At 34.8% G+C, this 23,188-nt stretch overlaps 1 protein-coding gene across 4 annotated transcripts in view; it reads right to left on the bottom strand.

The window, feature by feature from the left end:
- PTPN4 (protein tyrosine phosphatase non-receptor type 4) overlaps positions 1 to 23,188 on the bottom strand; it is a 174,205-nt gene that overhangs the window by 92,071 nt on the left and 58,946 nt on the right. For 2 of the 4 annotated variants that reach the window (XM_016209806.2, XM_087819905.1), the window contains exons 4-9: positions 16,135 to 16,177; positions 15,958 to 16,057; positions 11,761 to 11,805; positions 11,443 to 11,495; positions 10,715 to 10,835; positions 6,699 to 6,786 (exon numbers count right to left, since the gene is read on the bottom strand). In XM_016209806.2, coding sequence (XP_016065292.2) covers positions 6,699 to 6,786; positions 10,715 to 10,835; positions 11,443 to 11,495; positions 11,761 to 11,805; positions 15,958 to 16,057; positions 16,135 to 16,177 — 450 coding nt within the window. The remainder of the gene's footprint in view (positions 1 to 6,698; positions 6,787 to 10,714; positions 10,836 to 11,442; positions 11,496 to 11,760; positions 11,806 to 15,957; positions 16,058 to 16,134; positions 16,178 to 23,188) is intronic. The other 2 variants (XM_087819904.1, XM_016209809.2) reach the window with 2 other exon arrangements.

Genomic DNA, 23,188 nt, shown 5'->3' with positions numbered 1-23,188 from the left:
TGCTGGTCTCATCTCTTCTTCATGTCTTTCTGACAAGTCAAATGAAACCAAAGTCTAGTCAAGTCGATCTTCTTTAAGAATTTCATTAGTATACATCTACAAGTTTCTCTCACAGATATTTATCTCTCTCTTAAACCACATATCTGAACTACCCAATTACAGTCCGCTACATGGTAATACTTGGGATTGTCTATAACAGTGACAATCTATAATAAACTATTTGTAGTAAAGGGCCTGTTATGTTAATTTGTTTTATTTAAATTTCCGACCTGTCCAGTATTAATACTTTGTAAAATATACCAACCACACGCTTCATGTCAGATTGCTATAAAAGTTTCTAAATGCTAACTTTCAATTTCTATATGTATCTCATCACGGACCAGTAAGGAACAATCCATGGATCAGCACCAGTCTGTGGTCATACTCTGGGAATCAATGAACCATTGTATCATTTTACATTCTTCCACAGAGCTTGGTTCTCAAATAAATATTTCTAATTGATTTCTGATGGTAATACGCTTATATTTAGCCAGTTACACTACTAGAGAGTGTTTCACATCACCTCTGATTATAAAGACTTTGTTAATACACAGTTAGCTATGAAACTGACATTAAATGAGGGCTAACAGGGAGAGAACATGGTGTGGAAGAGCCAGGTGATCTGACAGTGCAAATCTAGAGCAACCATAAAACATCAGAAAAAAGAGGATAATACTGACAAAAATAATTTAACTGTTCCAGTCATAATTGATGTGGTAATATTATAGTTACTGTTTTAAGTGTTATGTGAGAGAAAAACAAATTAAATATGGGATATTCTAATTCTAGATTCCCTTGAGTCCTATAAAAATCAAACTATTCTGTGTACCTCAATATAGATATATAGAAATAAATATGAATTCCAACTCTATATACTTAAAAGACCTAGAAACAATGACTAAACCAGTAGAAATGAGCATTCTTAACACCCAGATTGAGATTCTGAAATAACATTTTCCCTTAAAAGAAACCAGGGCTTCTTGAAGAAATAGCTGACTCCAGGTTTGTGGCAGCAGACAGACAAGATAAACTTGAAACATCTTAAAATACTAGACAGCATGGAAGCTATCAAAGACTACAAAGGCTATGTCAAAAAGACTTATGGGCGAAAATAAGAGACTCCCAGTGACCAAAGATAAGACAGTTAGAGAACTTCAATAAGAAAAAGAATTACAATATTTTGAAACTTATCAAACATGTTTAATCCATGAATTCATAATGATATTACTTAAAAATATATTTGAATATTTCCTTAGGACAGCAGGGAACCAACTCATTACCTTGAAAACTGGGTAAGTAAAAAGAGAGAGGCAAACAGCACTTTCCCTGCCTTTCTCATATGAACTGTTCTATTGTGCAGTCGAATAGTCAAGGAAGGGAAGTGACTCCCTATAACATTATTCCAGCAAAATAAATAAGAACAAAAAGAACTAGAGTATTTCTATTTTGCAGCCTCAAATGAACTAATGGATCCAGGCACTGAACATCAATGGTTGCTAACATTAAAAAAAGTGAAAACCAGACATTATGTGTCTCCTAATTAAAAACTACAACAAAGGGATCAATAACAAATCTGATCATGATTCTAGATCAAGCTTGCCATGATCTTGCAGGAAACACACAGAACAGCAGAACATGGTGAACTGCACTGTGAATATGAGAACAGTAATATCCAGACTGTGAGAATCTACAGGTGAAATGGTCCAGTTCTTTAATAAGAAAATTCTAAGGAACAGTAACGGAAGGGGGCATTAAAAGATAAAAAGTTATCTAGTTAAAACAAACAAAAAGCAAGACCAAGCTAGAGTATCTAGGAGGGTACACTTGGGTGATAAAACCATTAAAAAATACACTGTATGGAGAAGCTGCATTAGGACAGGGTACAAAGGAGGTTTCTAGAATGGTTGGCTAAATTCTACTATTTGACCTGGGTGGTCAAGTTGCGGATGTTCACTAAGATATATTCTTGTATCTGTGTTTTATCTTATAATAGGCTAAAAACCAGCAATGTAAAAAGGAGGAAATTCACGATGAATAAGAATAGATATTAAAATATTATCCACCCATACTTCGATTGTTCATTTCATGCTCCCCTAGGTGCCCTCCATTCCTTTCCTTTGAAGACTACTGCTCTAAGACAATTTATTTAAATATTCCAGCCTTTCTATTGTCATATGCCAAGAGTACAATAACATGAACACACTTAAATTGTACAGTGTTGTGGATGGGAGCAACATTAAGTTGTATAAAATAGCTATTAAAATAATTTTAATTATTTTTACTTACAAAAGTTTCAAAACAATATAGAAATATCAAATACGAAGTCAAAGGGCACCCTCCACATTCTCTACCTCACTCTCCAGAGATAGCCACTCTCACTTTGGTGTATATTCTTTTAGATCTTTATGTTTTACAAAATATAAATTAGTATTATTTTTGACATATAACTACATTGTTTCTTTAATCATCGAAAATTGGGCTATGTTATTCTGCAATTTTTCTCTTAGCATTCTGTACACATTTTTTCATATCAATAGGCATATACATGCTCCTCGACTTATGATGGGGTAAGTTGAAAATATCATTAAAAAACATTTAATACATCTAATCTACCAAACATCTTGGTTAAGCCCAGCCTACCTTAAATGTGCTCAGAACACTTACATTAGTCTATGGTAGGGCAATTATCTTGAGTTTCATCTCAAGTGTAACTGCCTTTCTCTTCATCTAACCACAAGCAGGAGACACACACAGAGATGAGTGTTTTGTAGATATGATGGGATGAGAAACACAAAACACAATATCCAAAAAATGCTGGCAATACAGTGCATGGTATATTATCAGTCGTTTACCCCAGCGACCGCATGGGTGACTGAGCCGCAGTCTGCTGCCACTGCCCAGCATCATGAGCGAGTACCACATGGTGTATCGCTAGTCCAGGAAAAGGCCACGATTCAAAATTCAAAGTATGGTTTCTACTGAATGTGTATCGCTTTCATACCATCATAAAGTTGAAAAATCCTAAGACGAACCATCCTAAGTCAGGAGCCACCTGTACCTCTAACTCAATTTTAACTGCTACATATTATTCCAAAATAGGGATTTATCACAATTTCTTTTTTAAATGTGTTTTTATTGACTTATGAGAGAGAGCAAGGGAGAGGGAGAGAGAGAGAAACATTGATGTGAGAGAGAAACATTAATCGGTTGCCTCCTGCATATACAGTGACTCTAAATGACACACTAGATCAGATGGATTTAATTGACATTTACAGAACATTCCAACCCAAAGGTGCAGAATATACATTCTTCTCAAGAGCACATGGGACATTCTCAAAGACAGACCACATGTCAGGATACAAAACAAGTCTCTACAAGTTCAAGATTGAAATCCTATCAAGCATCTTCTCAGACATTTATACAATGGAATTCTACGCAGCTTTAAAAACAAAGGATCCCTAACCCTTTGAGACAGCATGGTGGGACCTGGAGAGTATTATGCTAAGCAAAATAAGCCAGTCAGAGAAAGACAAGTGTCACATGACCTTATTTATATGTGGAATCTAATGAACAAAATTAACCAATGAACAAAATAGATCCAGAGACATACAAGCATGGAACAGACTGACAAATCTCAGAGGGAAGGCAGGGGAAAGATTAATATAAGAATTTATATGCATACATGCATAACTCATGGACACAGACAACAGTGGGGTGAAGGCCTGGGGGGAGGGGTATACGGTGGAGGGGAATCAATGGGGGGAAAAAAGGGACATTCGTAATACTTTCAACAACAAAGATAAATTAAAAACAAATGAAAAACAACAAAGAGGCAACCCACTGAATGGGAGAAGATGTTTGCAAACAAAAGCTCTGACAAGGAGTTAATATCCAAAATACATAAAGAACTCATAGAACTCACCACCAAACAAACAATCCAATTAAAACATGGGCAGAGGACCTGAACAGACATCTCTCCCAAAATAACATACAAATGGCCATCAGATATATGAAAAGATGCTCAACTTCACTAGCTATGAGGGAAACACAAATCAAAACTGTAATGAGATACCACCTCACATACCTGTTAGAATGGCTATTATCAACAAGTAATAACAAGTGGTAGAAAGGTTGTAGAGGAAAAAGAACCCACATTCATTGCTGGTAGGAATGTAAACTGGTAGGCATTATGGAAAACAGTATAGCGATTCCTCAAGAAATTAAGAGCACCGTTACCACGCTCTGGCCCAGTCGCTCAGTTGGCTGGGCTGTCATCCCGTACACCGAAAGGTGGCGGGTTTGATTCCTGGTCAGGGCACATAACTAGGTTGTGAATTTGATCCCTGGTTGGGGTCCATACAGGAGGCAACTGATCGATGTTTCTCACTCACATGGATGTTTCTCTTTCCCTTCCTCTCTCTCTAAAAATCAATAAAAACATATCCTCAGGTGAGGATTAATATTTTTTTAAATAAAATAAAAAATAGAGTTATCATACAAACCAGCAATCCCTCTTCTGGGTACCTAACTGAAAAATTTGAAACATTTATTTGCAAAGATATATGCGCCTCTATGTTCACTGCAGTATTATTCACATTGGCCAAGACAAGGATACCAAAGTGTCCTTCAATACAGGAAGATGTGGTACATATATACAATGAAACACCACTCAGCCATAAGAAAAAATGAAATACTGCTGTGTCAATATGAATAAACTGTGAGAATATTATGCTCAGCGAAATAAGTCAGTCAGAAAAAGCTAATAACCATATGATTTCACTCATATTTGGGATATAAAACTGACACTCATAGACACACACAGCAGTATGATGGTTACCAGAGGAGAAAGGGTGGGGGTAGTAAGGGGTAAAGGGGGCCAAATACATAGTGACAGAAGATGATTTGACTATGGGTAGTGGGCACACAATATATTATAGAAATGTACACTTGAAACCTATATAATTTTATTAACCAATATCATCCCAATAAATTTAATGAAGAAAAAGATAAAAAGGAAAGTAGTCTAATACTCTGTATTTCATTGATTGTAGTCAGAAAACATAGCAATCTAGGATACCTTTAGAAAACTGACAAAGACTAAAATGACTAAATGCAGTGGTTTATTTATTGTTAACCATAGTTTAGCTCACATATTAAATTGCCACTGGTCTTCAACTTTATTATAATAAAAAACAAAATTTAGTTGCACAAATATTGACCACTATGTTACATTTTAGAGAACCATGTTCAAAAGTAGTAGCCCCAAACAGTGAGAAAAGGTGCATGGGCACATTTTAAAGAAAACAAAAGGTTCACGAGAAACTTACACATTTTAAATGGCATCAAACAGATTTCCAAGTCCAAACACTAACAATGAATTATCAGATATAGTTATGTGAGAAACGCAAGTCATTCTGATTTTTAAAGGAGAGATTGACATAAGCTTTGAGAAATATAAGAATTAGTACTCCTCTCAGAACATAGCCAGGTGAGGCCCTAAACAATAAAACCATTACATGAAATAGAACTTTGAGTTCTCAAACCACTGTTTGTCTATGTTTGTAAATTAAAATACTTTCAAAATAACTAAAGAAAACTTAACTCCCTTTCAGTCTGCTATCCTTATTAGGCTCAGCAATTTGTCCCAAGAGAATGTAAAACCTATCACCAACCTAACTGATGATTACCTATATAATCACACTTTTCACTAGTTATGGAGAATAACTGTACTGCAGGTACTTCTAAAGGTATATAACCTCTTGATAAAGTATGAGAAGGAATCTCTAGGTGTAGAGACACACAGATGAAGAAAAGTCACTCACATATATCCTTACGGCAGGAGGATAATAGTCCTGGAAACAGTCAAGTTTGACACAATAAAAACAAAGTTAGAGTGCTGTAGAGAAACTAGTGATCATAATTCCATCTTTTTTTTTTAGAGAGAGAGAGAGAGGAAGGGAGAGGGAAAGGGAGAGAGAAACATCATTTTGAGAGTGAAACATCGAACAGCTGCCTCCTGCACAGCCCCCTACTGGGGGTGGAGCCCCAAACCCAGGCATGTGCCCTGATTGGAAATAGAACAGCAACCTTTTGGTACATAGAACAATGCCCAACCAACTGAGCCACACTGGCCAGTGCCATAAATTCCATCATTAGTAATGAAGGGGTTTGGGGATGGGGGGTGGACAGCCAAAATGTATTAATATGCTTCACTTTGTAATTTATAAGTAAAAAATTTTAAGGTCATTAAATGATGAAAATAAAGTAAGTGACAAACAAGTGAAGTAATACAGGTCTCAGTGAGGTGAAAACATCTTTTATGATATGACTATCAAAAAAGTTAAATATACAAAAAACTACTTTTCCTATAACTTAATCTTTATTTTGTAAAATAAAAATTCTGAAGGTATTATCTCCTACGGTCTGCAAAAATTATCTTTATAACATAAACCACTTCCTGGAAGAAAAATCTTCTTCAACCATTCTTCTCATCAGGTATTGAATCTTAAGTGATTGTGAAAATACACTCAAAGGAAATTTTCAGTGTATTTATGCTAGTAGCACTCACTAGTTAGTACATTTGTTACCTAATGCTAACAGGGCATTACTGAGCAATGGAGCCTAATTCAACAACATCAAAGTAAGTTTTCTTCACTTACCCTTGCATAGTGGAATTCAACTCCATAGAGTTCTAAGGTTCGTGCTGTGTTCAGGTAATTAAATTCTGCTTCTGCAGGAGATAAGCCTCTATAAAGACACACATGAGAAATGGAAAAAGAATTATGGAAAGAAAATTTTAAGACAATTACTGAGTATTATTAATAAAATTCAAAGTCCAGAGTCAGTGTTCAAAAAAAAATCTACAAGAAAATATTAACTGATGTTCAATTATTTTTGGAGAGGGACACATCAATTGGTTGCCTTCTGCACTTGCCCTGACTGGGCCCAGGGATCAAACCTGCAACCCAGTTATATGTCCTTGACCAGGACCGAACCCATGACCCTTTGGTGCCTGGGTCCACGCTCTAACCACTGAGGCACACCAGCCAGGCTAACTGTGTCTTTAAAATGTTATCTTCTATGAGGTCTTAAAGAATTCCTCTTACAGCCCAGCCGGGTGTGGCTCAGCAGTTGAGCATCAACCTAGGATACAGGAGATCGGGGTTCGATTTCTGGTCAGGGCACATGCCTGGGTTGCGGGATCAATTCCTAGTCGGAGGCATGCAGGAGGGAGCCAATCAATGACGACTCTCTCATCATTGATGTTTCTATCTCTCTCTCCCTCTCCCTCTCCCTTCCTCTCTCTGAAATCAATAAAGATATATTAAAAAAAAAAAAGAATTCTTCTTACAAATACCACATGATCTCACTTTATACGTGGAATCTAATGAATAAAATAAACTGATGAATAAAATAGAACCAGGGGCATGGAAACGTGGAACAGACTGACCATCTCTGAGGAAAGGGGGAAAGACGGGACAGGAAGAGATTAACCAAAGAACTTACATGCATATATGCATAACCATGGACACAGACAATAGGGTGGTAAAGGCCTGGGGTGGGGAGGGAACCGGGTGGAGGGGGGCAAATGGGGGAAAAAAGGAGGTACATCTGTAATACTCTTAACAATAAAGATTTTTTTAAAAATTAAATCAATCACAAATATGGCCAAATTAGAAAAAAGCTATTTATCTGGAAAATTTTCAGCATCCTAATTAAATCTTCTACAAAACACCATGCATGACCACTCCTTAGTTATGTACAATTACATCTAACTTATCTAAAGGGTACATTTTCAATAACACAAATTATTACTTTGTATAACATTTTCTTATTTTCGAGAAATATAAGAATGCATTACATTTTAAAAATCCAAAGCTGTTCTTATGGCTGTTAGAAAGTCACTTATTCTCAGACATAACTTAAAAGTAGTGTTTCAAAATTTGATCTGTACACCACATTTGCATTTGAATCACAGATTGCTTCTGAAACACATAGATTCTGAGACAACCTCGAGCAGTGTTTCTCACAGAAAGGTGCACAGACAGGTATTGATTCATAACAATCATTTCTAGAACTTTGGCACAGTAATTTTATGTCTGTTGAATCTAACAATAAAAATGGCTTACAATTTTTTATGTCCTTGTTTATTTCTCCATTTTACTTTTCTATTAATTCACTTTTATTATATTTTTTGGAAGTATTGTTCCATGACAGATTAGAGAAAAATTGGTGTTTTACAACAGATAGTAAATATCCCAGGTGATTCTTATTCTAAAACACAAGTTTTAGAACTACAGTTTTAAGTGCAAAGCCTTTAAAAATTGATTTACTCCCATATTATATACTGTTCTAACAACCTTAGTTATCTGTTATTATCAGACTACAGCAGATCAAAAGCAGCAAATTACAAAAGCAGATATAAATCTTTCATTCACTACAGATACTAAAAAAAGCAGCCAACAACCTGCCAATGCATGATCATAAAAATGAGATTCCTCAAAAGAGCAGATATTCTTCAGTTTTCTATAAAATTCAATTAAGTTAAATAAATATTCTACCTTCCCTACCCCATCACCAGTTAAACTAGATGATTCTATTTTTTTCTTTGTTTAAAGATTTGAGGAATCATTTCTTTAAACTACACAGAAATATATAATTACTACCTCACCAAATGTATAATGTTTTCTTTGCAGGAGAGATTTTTCATTATTGGTAAATTTTTTATAAAATTGGGTTTATCTTCAAACCCTTGATTCAGATATGCTATGTATAGAACTTTCATTACAAATGGCATTTACTTTTACACCAAAATAGCCCCCTCACCACGTTAGGCCAGTCTTAAAATTCTCATTCAGTAGTCTTATTTTAGATCAGAGGTCAGCAAACTTTACTGGAAAGAGCTGGACAGTAAACACTTTAAGCTTTCAGGCCATATGGTCTCTGTTGCAACTACTCAACTTTGCTGTTATGTGAAAGCAACCACAGACAACATGTGGAAGAATGAGGGAATGTGTGTTCCAGTAAGTGTTCATTTATGGACACCAATTGGAATTTCTCAAAATTTCATGTGCCACAAAATGTTATTCTTTTTTAAAATTTTATTCCAACCATTTAAACCATACAAACCATTCTTATCCCATGGGTCATACAAAAATAGGCAGTGGGCTTTAGTTTGCCAGCCTGTTTTAGACACATGAGCCATTACTAAATAAAAGTAAGTTTCTTTAATAATAACAGCTAGCCCTGGCCAGTGTGGCTAAGTAGGTTGGAGAGTCATTCCATACACCAAAAGGTTGAGGGTTAGATTCCCAGTCAGGGCACATATCTAGGTTGTGGGGTTGATCCCTGGTTGGGGCACATACGGGAGGCAACTGCTATGTTTTCCTCTCTCTCCCTTCCCCTCCCTCTAAAAATCAATGAACATGTCCACAGGTGAGGTTGAAAAAAATAATAATAGGAGCTAATATTTCTTCAGTGCTTACCATGTGCTAGGCACTGTTCTGAATACTTTATATATAAACGTACTCAATCCTTACAGTAACTCCAGAGGTAGGTAACTTTTATCATTCCCAACTTACACATAAAGAAATAGAGAAGCAGTGACATAGAACAATCTGGTCAAGGTTATACCATAGTAAGTAACCTAACCAGAATTTCAATCCAGGCAGTCTGGCTCGAGTTCACACTCTCAGCCAACATGTAACACTAACTTAGTTTCTACATGAGTATTTTGAATGTTACTGCAAAACTGAACTCTGACCCAATAAACAATATTACCTTCTATTCTATTCAAAACAATAGATCTCTTATTGGAAAAAAATATGTAACAGAAAATTAGACTCACAAAATATCAAAGTTGAATATTGTTATAAGTGAAAAATTGCTACTATCTCTTTATTTTATTAATTTAGTATAACATAAAGTTCTTTTTCTCCTCTTGGCTCATTACTAAACAAAAATGATTCCTTTCATATAGCTAAAAATTGAAAGAGAATTTGCTAAGCAGATTGTGAATATACGAATAATATTCTAAAATTCCTGGCAACTTTATATAATAAAAACTTTATATAACAAAAATACTTTATATATAGTCCTAACAACTTTATGTAATAAAACCCTTATATATATTTATATAGAATATAAAACTTTATGTAATAAAAACTGGCAACTTTACATAATAGCAAATAAATTTGTTTACATAGCTTTATAGTTCTTAACAGGAATTTTAAAAAGTCTCATATGAAATAAGCAATTTTTCGCCCTCTTTTTTATTGTTAATCCTCACCCAAGGATATTTTTTCCATTGACTTTTTCAGAGAGAGGGGGAGAGAGAAACAGAGGGAGAGAGAAAGAGACTCCCACATGCACCCCTGCCTGGGGCCCGGGATCGAACCTGCAACCCGGGTACTTGTCCTTGACCAGCAATTGAACCTGAAACTCTTCGGTGTGTAGGCTGATGCTCTAACCACTAACAACACTGGTCAGGGCACAATGATTTTTCTTTTACATAGATCACCTATATTTCTTTATAATAATCACACTATTTTATATAATAGTAACTGTCCTATTAAGTAAATGTAACAATCACATTAAAAATAATGTAAAACATTTCTCTAGAGAAGATGCCATTAAGAAGTTTACCAAATAAGCAGAAAAGTAAATAAATCCTTACGTATGTTGCTGATGTAATTTTGCAATTTCTTTTTCAAAATCTTGAGGTTGATTAGGAATGAAAGAATAATCTGAGAGGTAGCCTGGCAAATTTTCTGACTGATTGTAGTCTCCAAGTTCAGCTAATAAATGAAAGAAAAATATAAATTTTAATAAACAATTTTTAAAAATTTTTATAGCCAAATCAGCAATGTCATGAATTCCATTTATTTCTGGAAGTAAAATATTTATGTGTCTGCTGTTACCATTTAAACAAGTTATAACAATGCATATAACAATCATCTAGATCTCAAACAACTTCAGAATTTTTTTTTTCTGGAATCTGTAACTGCTAACTAATTGGATATTTCATTACATTTCCTCTGCAGCCACTTTCCTCTGTACAGTAACTTATGTCTAAAGAACATATACATTATAGGCAATGTATATAAACATAGACCATGCAATTACATGTTATTTGCTTCAAAAATGGGCTGGCTCTGGCCAGTGTGGCTCAGTTGGTTGGAGTGTAGTTCCATGCACCCGAAGGTCTTGGGTTTCATTCCTGGTCAGGGCATATGCCTAGGTTGCGGGTTCGATCCATGGTCAGTGTATGTACGGGAATAACCAAGCAATGTATCTTTCTCACACTGATGTTTCTCTCTCTCTCTCTGCTCCCCCTCCCCCCATCCTCCTTCTCAAAAAAAAAAAAAAAATCTATTTAAAAAAAAAAAGTGGGCTGATACTTACACTGGACAGCAAATGAAGCCAAAAGGGCAGCAGTATTATAAGGACAAGGCAATCTAATAAAACAAAACAGAAAATACATAACCCAAAGTTAAACACAAGAATTTCAAAAGCACTATAATTTATATTATACTATTCACACTTGAAATTTCCATACAACTTATATTTTAGCTATTAACTAATGAATTTATTTAATGAAAGGAATTCATGTTATATGTAACCATTTTTCAATAGATAATTTGTTTACAAAGATCATCAATTACTTAATATAGAATTAAGAGTATTTTTAAACCTCATTACTAAAAATTTATAATAGCCCACCTTCCAGTAAGAATGTCTTGTTTAATTTGCAAAAAATACTGGTACCTTAAAAAAAAAAAAAAAAAAAAAAAGGTAAGTTAGCATTTACTGGAATTATAATATTTAGATATTAAAAATAGCATACTTATATTAACAAATAAAACTGAAATATTTAAGTATTTGCTTCTATAATATACATATTAACACATGAAAATATATTTTTAAAATAAGCTTTCATAAATTCATGAATCCAAGTTTTAAAATTCTTTGATATGTGAAATTTTGTACTGCAAATGTCTTGTTTCCACCAGGTCCATTATAAAACTTCTAAAGTTTTCTAAGAGTTACATGACTGAGTAAGAAGATTAGAGAGAAATACTCTAAGGATTGGTATATGCAGAAGGTAGGACTGGGAAGCACAGCAGACAGGAGAGCTGACAGTAGCAATGCACTAGAGACCAGTTGAAGAAAAGCATTCTTTCTGCTGAGATAGGCAACCAACTGTAAAACAGGCCTATGGGTTGATTATCTTATTAGGCAGCAAGAAGCTACTAATTGCAGAAAAGCGCCTTTCCATCTTCATTTGAGTTAAGAAAGCTCTTTTATTAAAAAACACACACATAAATTCCTTTCCCTACTACTGCTCTACTATTAGAACTTCCAAATACCCAATTTCCTTTAAAACCAATAAATAAGTATCCCATAACAATACTAGGGTTGCTTACAAAGATGGCATGGCACTGCTCTGTCTCTGCTAGTGGGTGAAGTCATTCCCTCACAGATATATCAATGCTTGGGCAAAACCACCTGCGCACTGTATAATGTTGGCAGAAGACCAAAATTTGAGGCTTTAAATGCTTAAAAATATGGAATTTGCAAATTTTTATTTTATCCCACTAAAAAAAGGATACATACTCCAAGAGTCAAAAGTCATTAAAAATATTATTTGTTTGGTTGATTAAAGTCATTAAAGAGGGCCATGACAATTCAAATTATGAAAGAATGTAATTAAGGTTTTCAGAGAATCAGATGTTGAAGAAACTTTTTTAAAAAGCTGATATAAATATCCTAGCTTCATATATTAAATACTCAGAAACCTAAGCATATACGTTCTTTTTTACAGGCAAAAGGAAAGAAACCATTATTTGTACAGCTGATCCTGGAAAATATATGGAATTTGTATGATGCTGTCTTTTAAATGCCGTCTTTTAAAGGTTAATAATAAAGTCCCTGAGGCTTAATACATAATATTATAAACATTATTACTTACTCAATCTAAGACAACATATTTCTATCCAGCCTACTTAGTTTCATAATTAGTAAAGTCCCTGAATTTACTTAATTAAAAGTTAAAGGTTCCTGTTGGAAAACAATCTTAAAGTTAGGACTGAAAGGTCATGTATATCCTTGACATAATATTGTAAATGCTACACAAATAATACCTATGCTTGCTGAGTTTTATTTACATACTAATCATTAAGGACTCACAGAGTGGAAACCAGAATAAGCTAAACCTAAACTGTAAGTCCTAAGGTAAGCCAGCCTGTGATCTTTGGCAAATTACTTAAAATTTGGCTGAGCCTTAGTTTCTCTATTAGTAAAAAGAAAGTAGCATAACTTGCCTAGTATATGTATACCAGGGGCCCTAAATAGAAAGATAACAGCCTAATTTTCAAAGACAATTAAGACCTTTAAAAAAGATTAATAATAATTGAAGCAAATAAAGTGATCACCCTTTTAAGCTGTAAAAATAATGTAACTTTTCTAATCCAGACAATAACTAATATCAGGAACTAAACACCTATCGTGCACTAAAAAGGTATGAAAGTAATGTCATTTGTATTCTCATGATTCCTAAGAAAACTCCAATTCCAATGATTCCAGCAATACTAAATGGTGTTTAATTTGGAAGCTCACTAAGTCCATTCGTTTTTACCACTAACCCAAAATCTAATCCCAAGGTAAGGAGGTGTAGCAGATTTCCTGTTTTACAGGGTTTATACTAGTCCTTACAATTTAGCAAGTGTGGCTATGGAACTCTTATTACTAATCCAGACCATTGCATTAAGGCTACCTAGCACTCAAGTTTTAAAAGAGTATTTCTTAAACCTGGTAGTATATTAAAATCATCTGTGAAGCTTGTCATACTTGTTATCAGGTCTCACCTGAGACCTATTAAATCAGAGTATCAAGGGGTGTGGCCAAGGCAAGAGCTACCCTAAGTGATTCTAATTTGTAATCAGGATAATCACAATGCACACTATGATAATAAAATAAAAACTAGCCACTTACCCCATTTTACCAAATAGTGCCAGTTACAAGATTATAAATCCATTCATTATAAAGGATTTTTGAAATAATGCATTATTTCTAGTGAAAACAAAGATAATTCTCTAGATTGAAGGACTGAGTACCAATTAATTCCTCAATTACTTTCAAACTTGATTTTATTTTCTTCTACTTCAGGAATATATTTTGACTTAATTATCAGTGAGACACATTTATTCCTTGATTATGTTTTCAACATAGGCTATAAAAGAATCAACACATTCAAGTTTCATTAAGAAATTCAAAGACAGTTTTTTGAGTAAATTACGACTGTGGCTATAATTGACAATATTTAATTGCTTATGCTAACAAACTTTTCATAAACATTGTATTAGAAATCAAATTTAAAATGGATCTTTTAATTAGAAGTATTTATTATACATTTAAAAATCTGGTTACTAAAACATATTACAGAATACTCTGCTACTTGATTTCAAGTTACATGTACCAGGAAACAATAATATGCATTTTAAAATGCTTTATAATTCACAATTTTCATTAATTCAGAGTAGTTTCCTGGCAGTTCATCCACAATTAGGTTTTACTGTACTAAAAACCTTGTTATTTTAACCTGAGTTACAGCATTAAACTACAGGGTATTCATATAACACAATTTTTCTTTTCAAAGCAAATTAGCTTGATTACTATTAGTTTCAAGTGTTAAGACTGCCTAATCCAGGGCTTACACATTGAGTTCTCCTGTTATAAAAAAGGTAACACCCTGCCCCCCAACACACACACAGAAAAGGACTCTGAAAGGATGTCTGATTTTTCTTACTTGATCTACTGAAAACCCTACTTCACAAACACCTGAGGAGTGGCAGGTACAGGGAAACATCTTTATTCTTTTGTTTTTCCACATCGCTACAGTATTCTAAAAGACAACCAGTACGTTAACATCTACAGGTACTTCAGGTACAGATTGTAAATTTGGCACCTATCTTTTACAATAATTCTGAATATAGTCACTGACCTATATTCTTATATCTGAGACTTTTATGAAAGGTATAACATGCTAGTATTTATTCTGTCCTATTTTGTTAATGAATTACTAATTATGTCTTTCAAGCAAAACACATGGTTATCCTTCAGGTCATTTTAAGATTTTTTTAAACTGATTTTTCAGAGAGGAAAAGGGAGAGGGAGAAACATCAATGGCAGAGCAGAATAATGATCGGCTGCCTCCTGCAAACCTCCTACAGGGGGTCAAGCCCAAAACCTGGGTATGTACCCTGGGGATGGAACCTGCAACCTTTCAGTGCAGAGGATGATGCCCCAACCAAGTCACACTCTTCAGGTTATTTTGATAATGAGAGTTACTACACGGTGATTATTCCTCCCTATTTCTACTTTAAACATACACTACATCAAGATGCTCATCTGGGCCATTTCTTGTATTTTCAGTCTCCAGCTGGGAATCAGCTAATACGCAGGGCCAACTTAAGTTATATGTAGATTTTTACTGTAAAGGTGGTCTATGTCCCTAACCTCCATGTTTTTCAAGGGTTAACTGTATATGGAATATGGTTTTACATGGGGGGAAAAGGCAGGCACAATTCTCACTATGTAGCACCACTTAAATTGTAGCAGCATCTGATTACTTCAATTAGTTACAGCAATGCTGCTTAACCAGTTTTTCACTAGAAAATTTTAATATTTATGTAGCTCAGGAGGCTGCTTGTGGCTAGATAAGGTGGCCCTGGGGTTCCAAACTCCTAAGGCACTCCCAGTCATCCAAGAGGGAAGTGAACTGTTTACTTGAAACATCTATGCCCTATTCTGTGTGCTGCTGGTAAACTCAGAATTACAGCATGGTAATCTATTTTTGCCTAATTAATTTCAAAATAGTTTTGACAATATTTTCAAGAAAAACATGCTCCATAAACTCACCTTGTGTATTCTTCTTGTAACTTGTTGGGGTCACTTACAAAAAATTTGACTCTAAAGTTCAAACTGTAAGGAGATCCCCCTAGAATTAGTAAAAGCAGTTCTAATTAATCAGATTATATTAACCCTTTATCTTCATAAAGTGTACGTGCAAAACACCAAGTAAATATGTATGCTCACTCTTTAGCTGCTTCCTTATTGGTTTGTTTGGATCCAGCCACCTCTGAAAAATAAATAAATAAAACTGATTTCATTTTCCCTTGAGGAACTAATTCCCTGATTCATGCAAATCTGTTCCATTTGAAGATTAATGCTAAAAACTACATTTTTGAAAAGGCCTAGGCCTAGGTAGGAAGAAAATAATTTACAGATTTTCATATCAAATATAACAAAATTATGCTAGAAAGTACTGAATATGTGTATGTGGTAGCTTTAAGAGTTTGATTTTAATTTCACATCTAATTATTCCAAAAGTAAAAATCTTTAATAATCACTGCAATCTAATGTGAATTCTGTTAATTTAACTATATTATGTAAGTCTGGCACATTTAATATAAAAATATGCTTGGCCTTATGCTCTCATTCAGACAAAATTTAACTATACACCATGAAAATCTACTTTTAAGAAAAATTGTGTAACTTCTACCCTATTCCTTAAAAAATAAACTAACCCCCCCCCCCAAGAAAAAGAAAACCCCATTAACTTTGTAAGGGATAATGTATAGTTTTGGAAAGGACTGCTTTTTGTGTGTGAGAATTTTAAGTAAGCTCCAACACTTCTGAATGCCAGTTAAGGTCTATTTTAGAAAAAACTAAGTGAATTCAGAAAATATTTCAATTGCCAACATCTTTCAATTTAAAAGATTAAAGAAACCAAAATGAGGTTATAAATGTGGCGGTATTTTCAAAGCACTACACAAATATAAACTTATGTGTCATTATTTATAATCCTTCCTCCCACACGTGACTCCATGAAGAGTACATAGATTTTAGTAACAAAAGGCTGGGAGTAATCCATGTATCTTTTCTTTCCATTATCCCTAACATCCAACACATCAAGTCCAGCTGATTCTACCTTCAAACCACACCTAGAATTTAACAAGTCTTCATCTAGTCTGCCACCATCCACATTTCTGGCATGACGCTGGCCACAGCCCTGTAATTACTGTCCCTGCTCTTTTCTTACCACCACCTTCATCCTCCACCTAGAAGCTACAGTTGTCTTAAAACACAATATCATCCCTTTGCTTAGTATCTTGATAATTTCTCAATGCAAGGTCCAAAGTCCTTAGCATTGTCTCTTTACCTCTTCTACCTCAATTTACTAAGCACCAGCCACAATGCCTCCTTTCTGCTACTCAAAGATGCCATCTTAGGGCCTTCAATTCCAAGTTTCCTTAATGTATAGAATGTCCTTCTCCAGCTTTCCCATGACTGACTCCTTTCATTACCTGTGTCTCGGCCTACATGCTACCTCCTCAGAAAGGTCTTCATTTACCACCCTATCAAAAAGACAGAAGACGGGAGAGAGGAACATCGATCATCTGCTTCCTGCATGCGGCCCGACTAGGGATCAAACCCGAAACCTGGGCATGTGCCCCAACCAGGAATGGAAGCCACCACCTTTTTGTGTACAGGACAACGCTCCAATAAACTGAGCCACACCAGCCAGGGCACACATCTATGCATTAATCTACTGATTTAGTTTTTCACATTTTAGGGAAAAAAGTCATAAATTATTTTCATTTTAATATTTGTCTAAAATAAAAGTCTGGGATCAATTAATGTATCCAAAGACTGCCTTCCTCATTGTGTTCCCTTCAAAATATTCTAATATCAGATATACAAACACATACACAAATAGATGTATTAAGCTGACATCGCTTACGAGTACAATGATAAGCACTGGAAAACTGAAGAGGCCTCATCACTGAGATTGAACTTAGGATCTTGGATTAAAACAAGAAGATGAAGCAATGCTAGAATGAGCACTACTATACAGTAAAGATAGTGCTCACAGAAAAAAACACACTATTATGCCAAAAGAAAAACAAAATGGAAAAAAAGGTAACATATAAAGCAGTTCTACAAATCAATAAGAAAAAAAAACACAAAAAAACACTAATTGAAAAACAGACAACAGATAAGAACAGAAAAATTACAGAAATATAAATGACATTTCAGTGTATGAAAAGATACTCAATCTTGATCATAATTAGAGAAATATAATAGTCTACTAGGTTATCATTTTTCAACAGCAACATTGGCAAAAATTAAAACTTTTAATGACATACCACAATGGCAAGAATGTGAAGAAAACAGAACTCATACATAGCTTGTGAGAATATAAATTATACCACCTCAATGTAGGATAACTTGGCAATATTTATCAAACTATAAAATGCTTATCACCATAAACCCAGTATTTTAATACAGCATTTTAATTGATGTATTTCACACAATATAAAATTCACTATTTTAAAGAGTATACTTCAGTATACTTTAGTATATTCACTATGTTGTACAATCATCAACACTAAATGTCAGAATATTTGCATCACCCCAAAAAGAAATTCCATTCTATTAGCAGTCAGTCCCAATACCACACTACCCACAGCCTCTAGCAAGTACTAATCTACTTATTGTCTCTATAGATTTGCCTGTTTTGGACATTCATATGAGTAAAATCATACAATAGGTGATCTTTTCTGTCTGGCTTCTTTCACTTAGTACAGTGCCCCCTCCCTAAATCCATGGAGGATATGTTCCAAGACAGCACTGGATGCCTGAGTCTGCATATAATACTGAACCCTATATGTACTATGTTCTTTCCTATACATATCTATGATGAAGTTTAACTGATAAATGATGCACAGTAAGAAAATAACAATAATAAACCAATTATAACAATAAACTATAATGAAAGTTATGTGAATGTGGTCTCTCTCAAAACATCTTATTGTATAATACTCACCCTTCTTCTGGTGATCATGTGAGATAATACAATGCCTACATGTTGAGATGAAGTGAGGTGAATGACATAGGCACTGTGAGGTAGAATTAGGCTACTACTGACCTTCTGATGATATATGAGGAGGATCATCTGCTTCAGGTGATCCTGAATAATCGAGTCACGAGAAACTACTGACAAACGGGATAGTATATATAGCATGGATATGCTGTACAAAGGCATGATTCATGTCCTGGGTGAGATGGAACAATATTTCATCATGCAACTGAGAATGGTGAGCAACTTAAAACTTATGAATTGTTTATTTCCGCAATTTTCCATGTAGTATTTTAGGACTGCAGGGAACTGAAAACTCGGAAAGAAAAACCATAGATAAGGGGGCAATAAACTGTATAAGGTTTTTAAAGTTCATCCACGTTGTACCAGTATTTCATTTCACTTTTATAGCTAGCATTGTTTCTATCTTTTGGCTTCATAATAATACTGCTATGAACATTTGCATACAAGTTTTTGTGTAAATATATGTGTGTTTTTTCATCCTCATCCAAGGTTATTTTTTCCATTGCTTTTCAGAGAAAGTGGAAGGGGGGGAGAGGGAGAGAACGAGAGAGGGAGGGAAGGAGGGAGGGAGGGGGAGGGAAGGAGAGAGAAACATCGATGTGAGAGAGACATCTTTTGGTTGCCTCCTGCTCTTGCCCCTACTGGGGTGGAGCCTGCAACTGAGTTACACACCCTCGGCGGGAATCAAACCTGGGGCCCTTCAGTCTGCGGGCCAATGCTCTAACCAATGAGCAAACTTCCTAGGGCTGTAAACACGTTTCAGTTCTCTCAGGAGTAGTACTGTTTGGTAAATAGTAACAATATATTTAAATTTTGAAGGTATTGCCAAATTTATTTTCACAATGGCTGCAACTTTTTACATTCCTATCATCTATGTATGAGGATTTCAATTTCTTTCCATCCTCATCAATACGTGTTCTTGTCTTTTTAATTATAGCCCTCCTACCAGGTATGAGGTAATATGACATTCCTTTTTACTGCTGAATAATATTCCATTATATAAATATACACTTCTGGTTCATCCATTCATTAGTTGATGAATATTTGTGTGGGCTCCATTTTTTAGCTATTATGAATAATGCTATGAATACCTCAGTACTAATTTTTGTATGTGGACATGTTTTCAGTTCTCTTTGGTACATATCCAGAAGTGAACTTGCTTATAGTAACTTTGTTACATCTTGAAAATAAGTACTACAAGCTCTCTAATTTTTTTCTTGTACATACAAATGAACATTGAGATATCACTGCCTCACATAGCATTTAGTCACATAGCATAATTTTCCATGCCAAAATTTCCTGTACTATGATATATCTGAGATAAAGTTCTTAATTATTTGCAATGCAATATGAGTTTAAATGTGATTTATTAGAAATAATTTATATCTAGTATATTTTTATATTTTTAAATAACTTTTCAATTACAGTTGACATATTAGTTTCAGGTGCAAAACATAGTGATTAGACATTTATATAACTTGTGAAATGATCACAAGTCTCGCACCCATCTGACACCAAACATAGTTATTACAATATTACTGACTATATTCCCAGTTCTGTACCTCATATCCTAGTGACTGTTTTTATAACTGGCAATTTGCACATCTGAATCCCTTTCCCTTTCTCACTCATCCTTCAAACCCCCTCCCATCTGGCAACCATCAAAATGTTCTATGTACTTATGAGTGTTTTTGTTAGTTTATTTTTTAGATTCCACATATTAGTGAAATCACATGGCATTTGTCTTTCTCTGACTGGCAGGTTCTGATCAGTGAAATCACATGGCATTTTTCTCTATTTTACTTAGCAAAATACTCTCTATGTCTACTCATGTTACTTCAGATGGCAAGATTTCATACCTTTTTATGGCTGAGTAATACTCCACTGTATACATGTACCACTTCCTCTTTATCCATTCATCCATTTATGGACACTTAGGCTGCTTCCACATCATGGCAATAGTAAACAATGTTGCAATGAACATGGGGATGCAATATGTCTTCTCCAATTAGTGTTTTGGGTTTCTTTGGATAAATACTCAGAAGTAAAATTGCTAGGTCCTTTTTTGTCTCTTGTTATAGACTTTGTTTTAAAGTCATTTTGTTTGATAAAAATATTGGTACAATAGCTTCTAAAAGTTTCCTAAATACCTTTTTCCACCCTTTTACTTTCAGTCTGTATTGGTCTCCTGTAAGAGCAAATATATGGGTCTTGTTTTCTTATCCATTCAGACACCTTATCCTTTGACTGAAGAATTTAATCCATTTATATTTAATGTAATTACTGATAGGTATGGACTAATTGCCACTTTGTTATTCATATCTTTATCTTTTTTTCCCCTTCTTCTTCTTAAAGAAGTCCCTTTAACATTTCTTGTTACACTGGTTTGGTGGGTGTGAACTCCTTTAACTTTTTCTTGTCTGAAAGTTCTATCTGTCCTTCAATTCTAAATGATAGCCTTGCTGGGTAATCTTCCTTGCAGGTCCTTGCTTTTCATCACTTTGAATATTTCTTGCCACTCCCTCTGGCCTGCACAGTTTCTGTTGAGAAATCAGCTGACAGTCTTATGGGAGCTCCCTTGTAGGTAACTAACTGCTTTTCTCTTGCTGCTTTTAAGGTTCTCTCTGTCTTTAAGCTCTGGCATTTTAATTATGATGTGTCTTGCTGTGGGCCTCTTTAGGTTCATTTTGTTTGTTCATTGCACTACTATGAACAAAGGGTTATATAAGTTCTTTCTGACTGGCATTTCTGGTTTCTTAGGATATATTCCTAGAAGTGGGATCAATGGGTCAAATGGAAGTTCCATACTTAATTTTTTTGAGGAAACTCCATACTATTTTCCATAGTGGCTGCACCAGTCTGCATTCCCACCAGCAGTGTACTAGGGTTCCCTTTTCTCCACATCCATGCCAGCATTTGTCATCTGTTGATTTACAATTATGTACAGCACAAATACTTGATAATAAATGAGAATGTATTTATTATACTGCACTATACTTTTTATTGGTATTTTAGAGTGTACTCTTTCTACTTATAATAAAAGTTTACTGTAAAACAGTATGCCATGTTACACCAGCAGCAGCTTCATACATCTTGTGTTTACAGCATCTCTTCACTGCATTTTTGTAGAGCAGCAGCATGCTTTAGAGGCTGGTAGCCTAGGAACAATAGGCTGTACCATATAGCCTAGGTGTGTAGTAGGCTGTAGACTATATCATCTAGGTTTCTGTAAACAAACTCTGATGTTCACACAATGAAGAAATTGCCTAATAACATGTTTTAAGAACATATGCCTGTGGTTAAAAAGAGCGTGAGTGTACAGAATTCTTGGATGACAGGTTTTGTTTTTTTTTCTTTCAGCATTTTAAACATAGCATCCAACTACCTTTTGCCCTGCAAGGTTTCTGCTGAAAAATCTGTTGAACATCTTACTGGGTATCCCTTTATTGCAATGATTTGCTTTTGTCTTGCTGCTTTCATGATTCTACCTTTAACTTCCAACAGTTTAATAATGTGCCTCTCTTTGGGTTTATCCTTCATGCAGGTTGGTGGGATTCTTGTATTTGTACATCCACAGTTTTCCTCAAACTTGAGAAAATTTTTGCCCATTATTTCTTCAAATAATCTCTCTGCCTCTTTCTCACTCTACCCTCTTTCTGGGACTTCCATAATGCATATGTTGGTCTTCTTATGCTGCCACATTAGTCCCTTAGGCTCTGTTTACTTTTTTCATTCTTTTTGCCCCTTTATACTTAATAATTTTTAAGCACCTTTCTAAAAATCTGCCGATTCTTTCTGTCTGTTCAAGTCTGCTGCTGAACTCCTCTAGGGAATTTTTCAGTTAAGTTATGGCCATTTTCAGCTCCAGATTACTTTTTTTATTTTTTATAATTACTATCTCTTTCTTTATATTTTCATTTTGTCCAGAAATAGTTTTCCTGATTTCCTTTATTTCTTCTTTTTTCGTTTTGATAAGCCTCACCTGAGGATATTTTTTCCATTTTTTCTTTTTGAGGGGTTGGGGGGAGAAGAGAGAGAAACATTGATGTGAGACACATATTGATTGGTTGTCTCCTGCACACGCCCCAACTGGGGCTGGGAATCAAACCTGCAACCCAGGGATGTGCCCTTGGCCAGAAATTGAACCCACGACCCTTTTGTATGAGGGCCGGTGCTCTAACCAGTGAGCCACACCGGCCAGGG

The sequence above is a fragment of the Miniopterus natalensis genome, chromosome 8 (assembly GCF_054644295.1).
Source record: "Miniopterus natalensis isolate mMinNat1 chromosome 8, mMinNat1.hap1, whole genome shotgun sequence".
NCBI classification, from domain to species: Eukaryota; Metazoa; Chordata; class Mammalia; order Chiroptera; family Miniopteridae; genus Miniopterus; species Miniopterus natalensis.
Note: the sequence above shows the minus strand (reverse complement) of the source record. Positions and strands in the feature narration are given on the sequence as shown.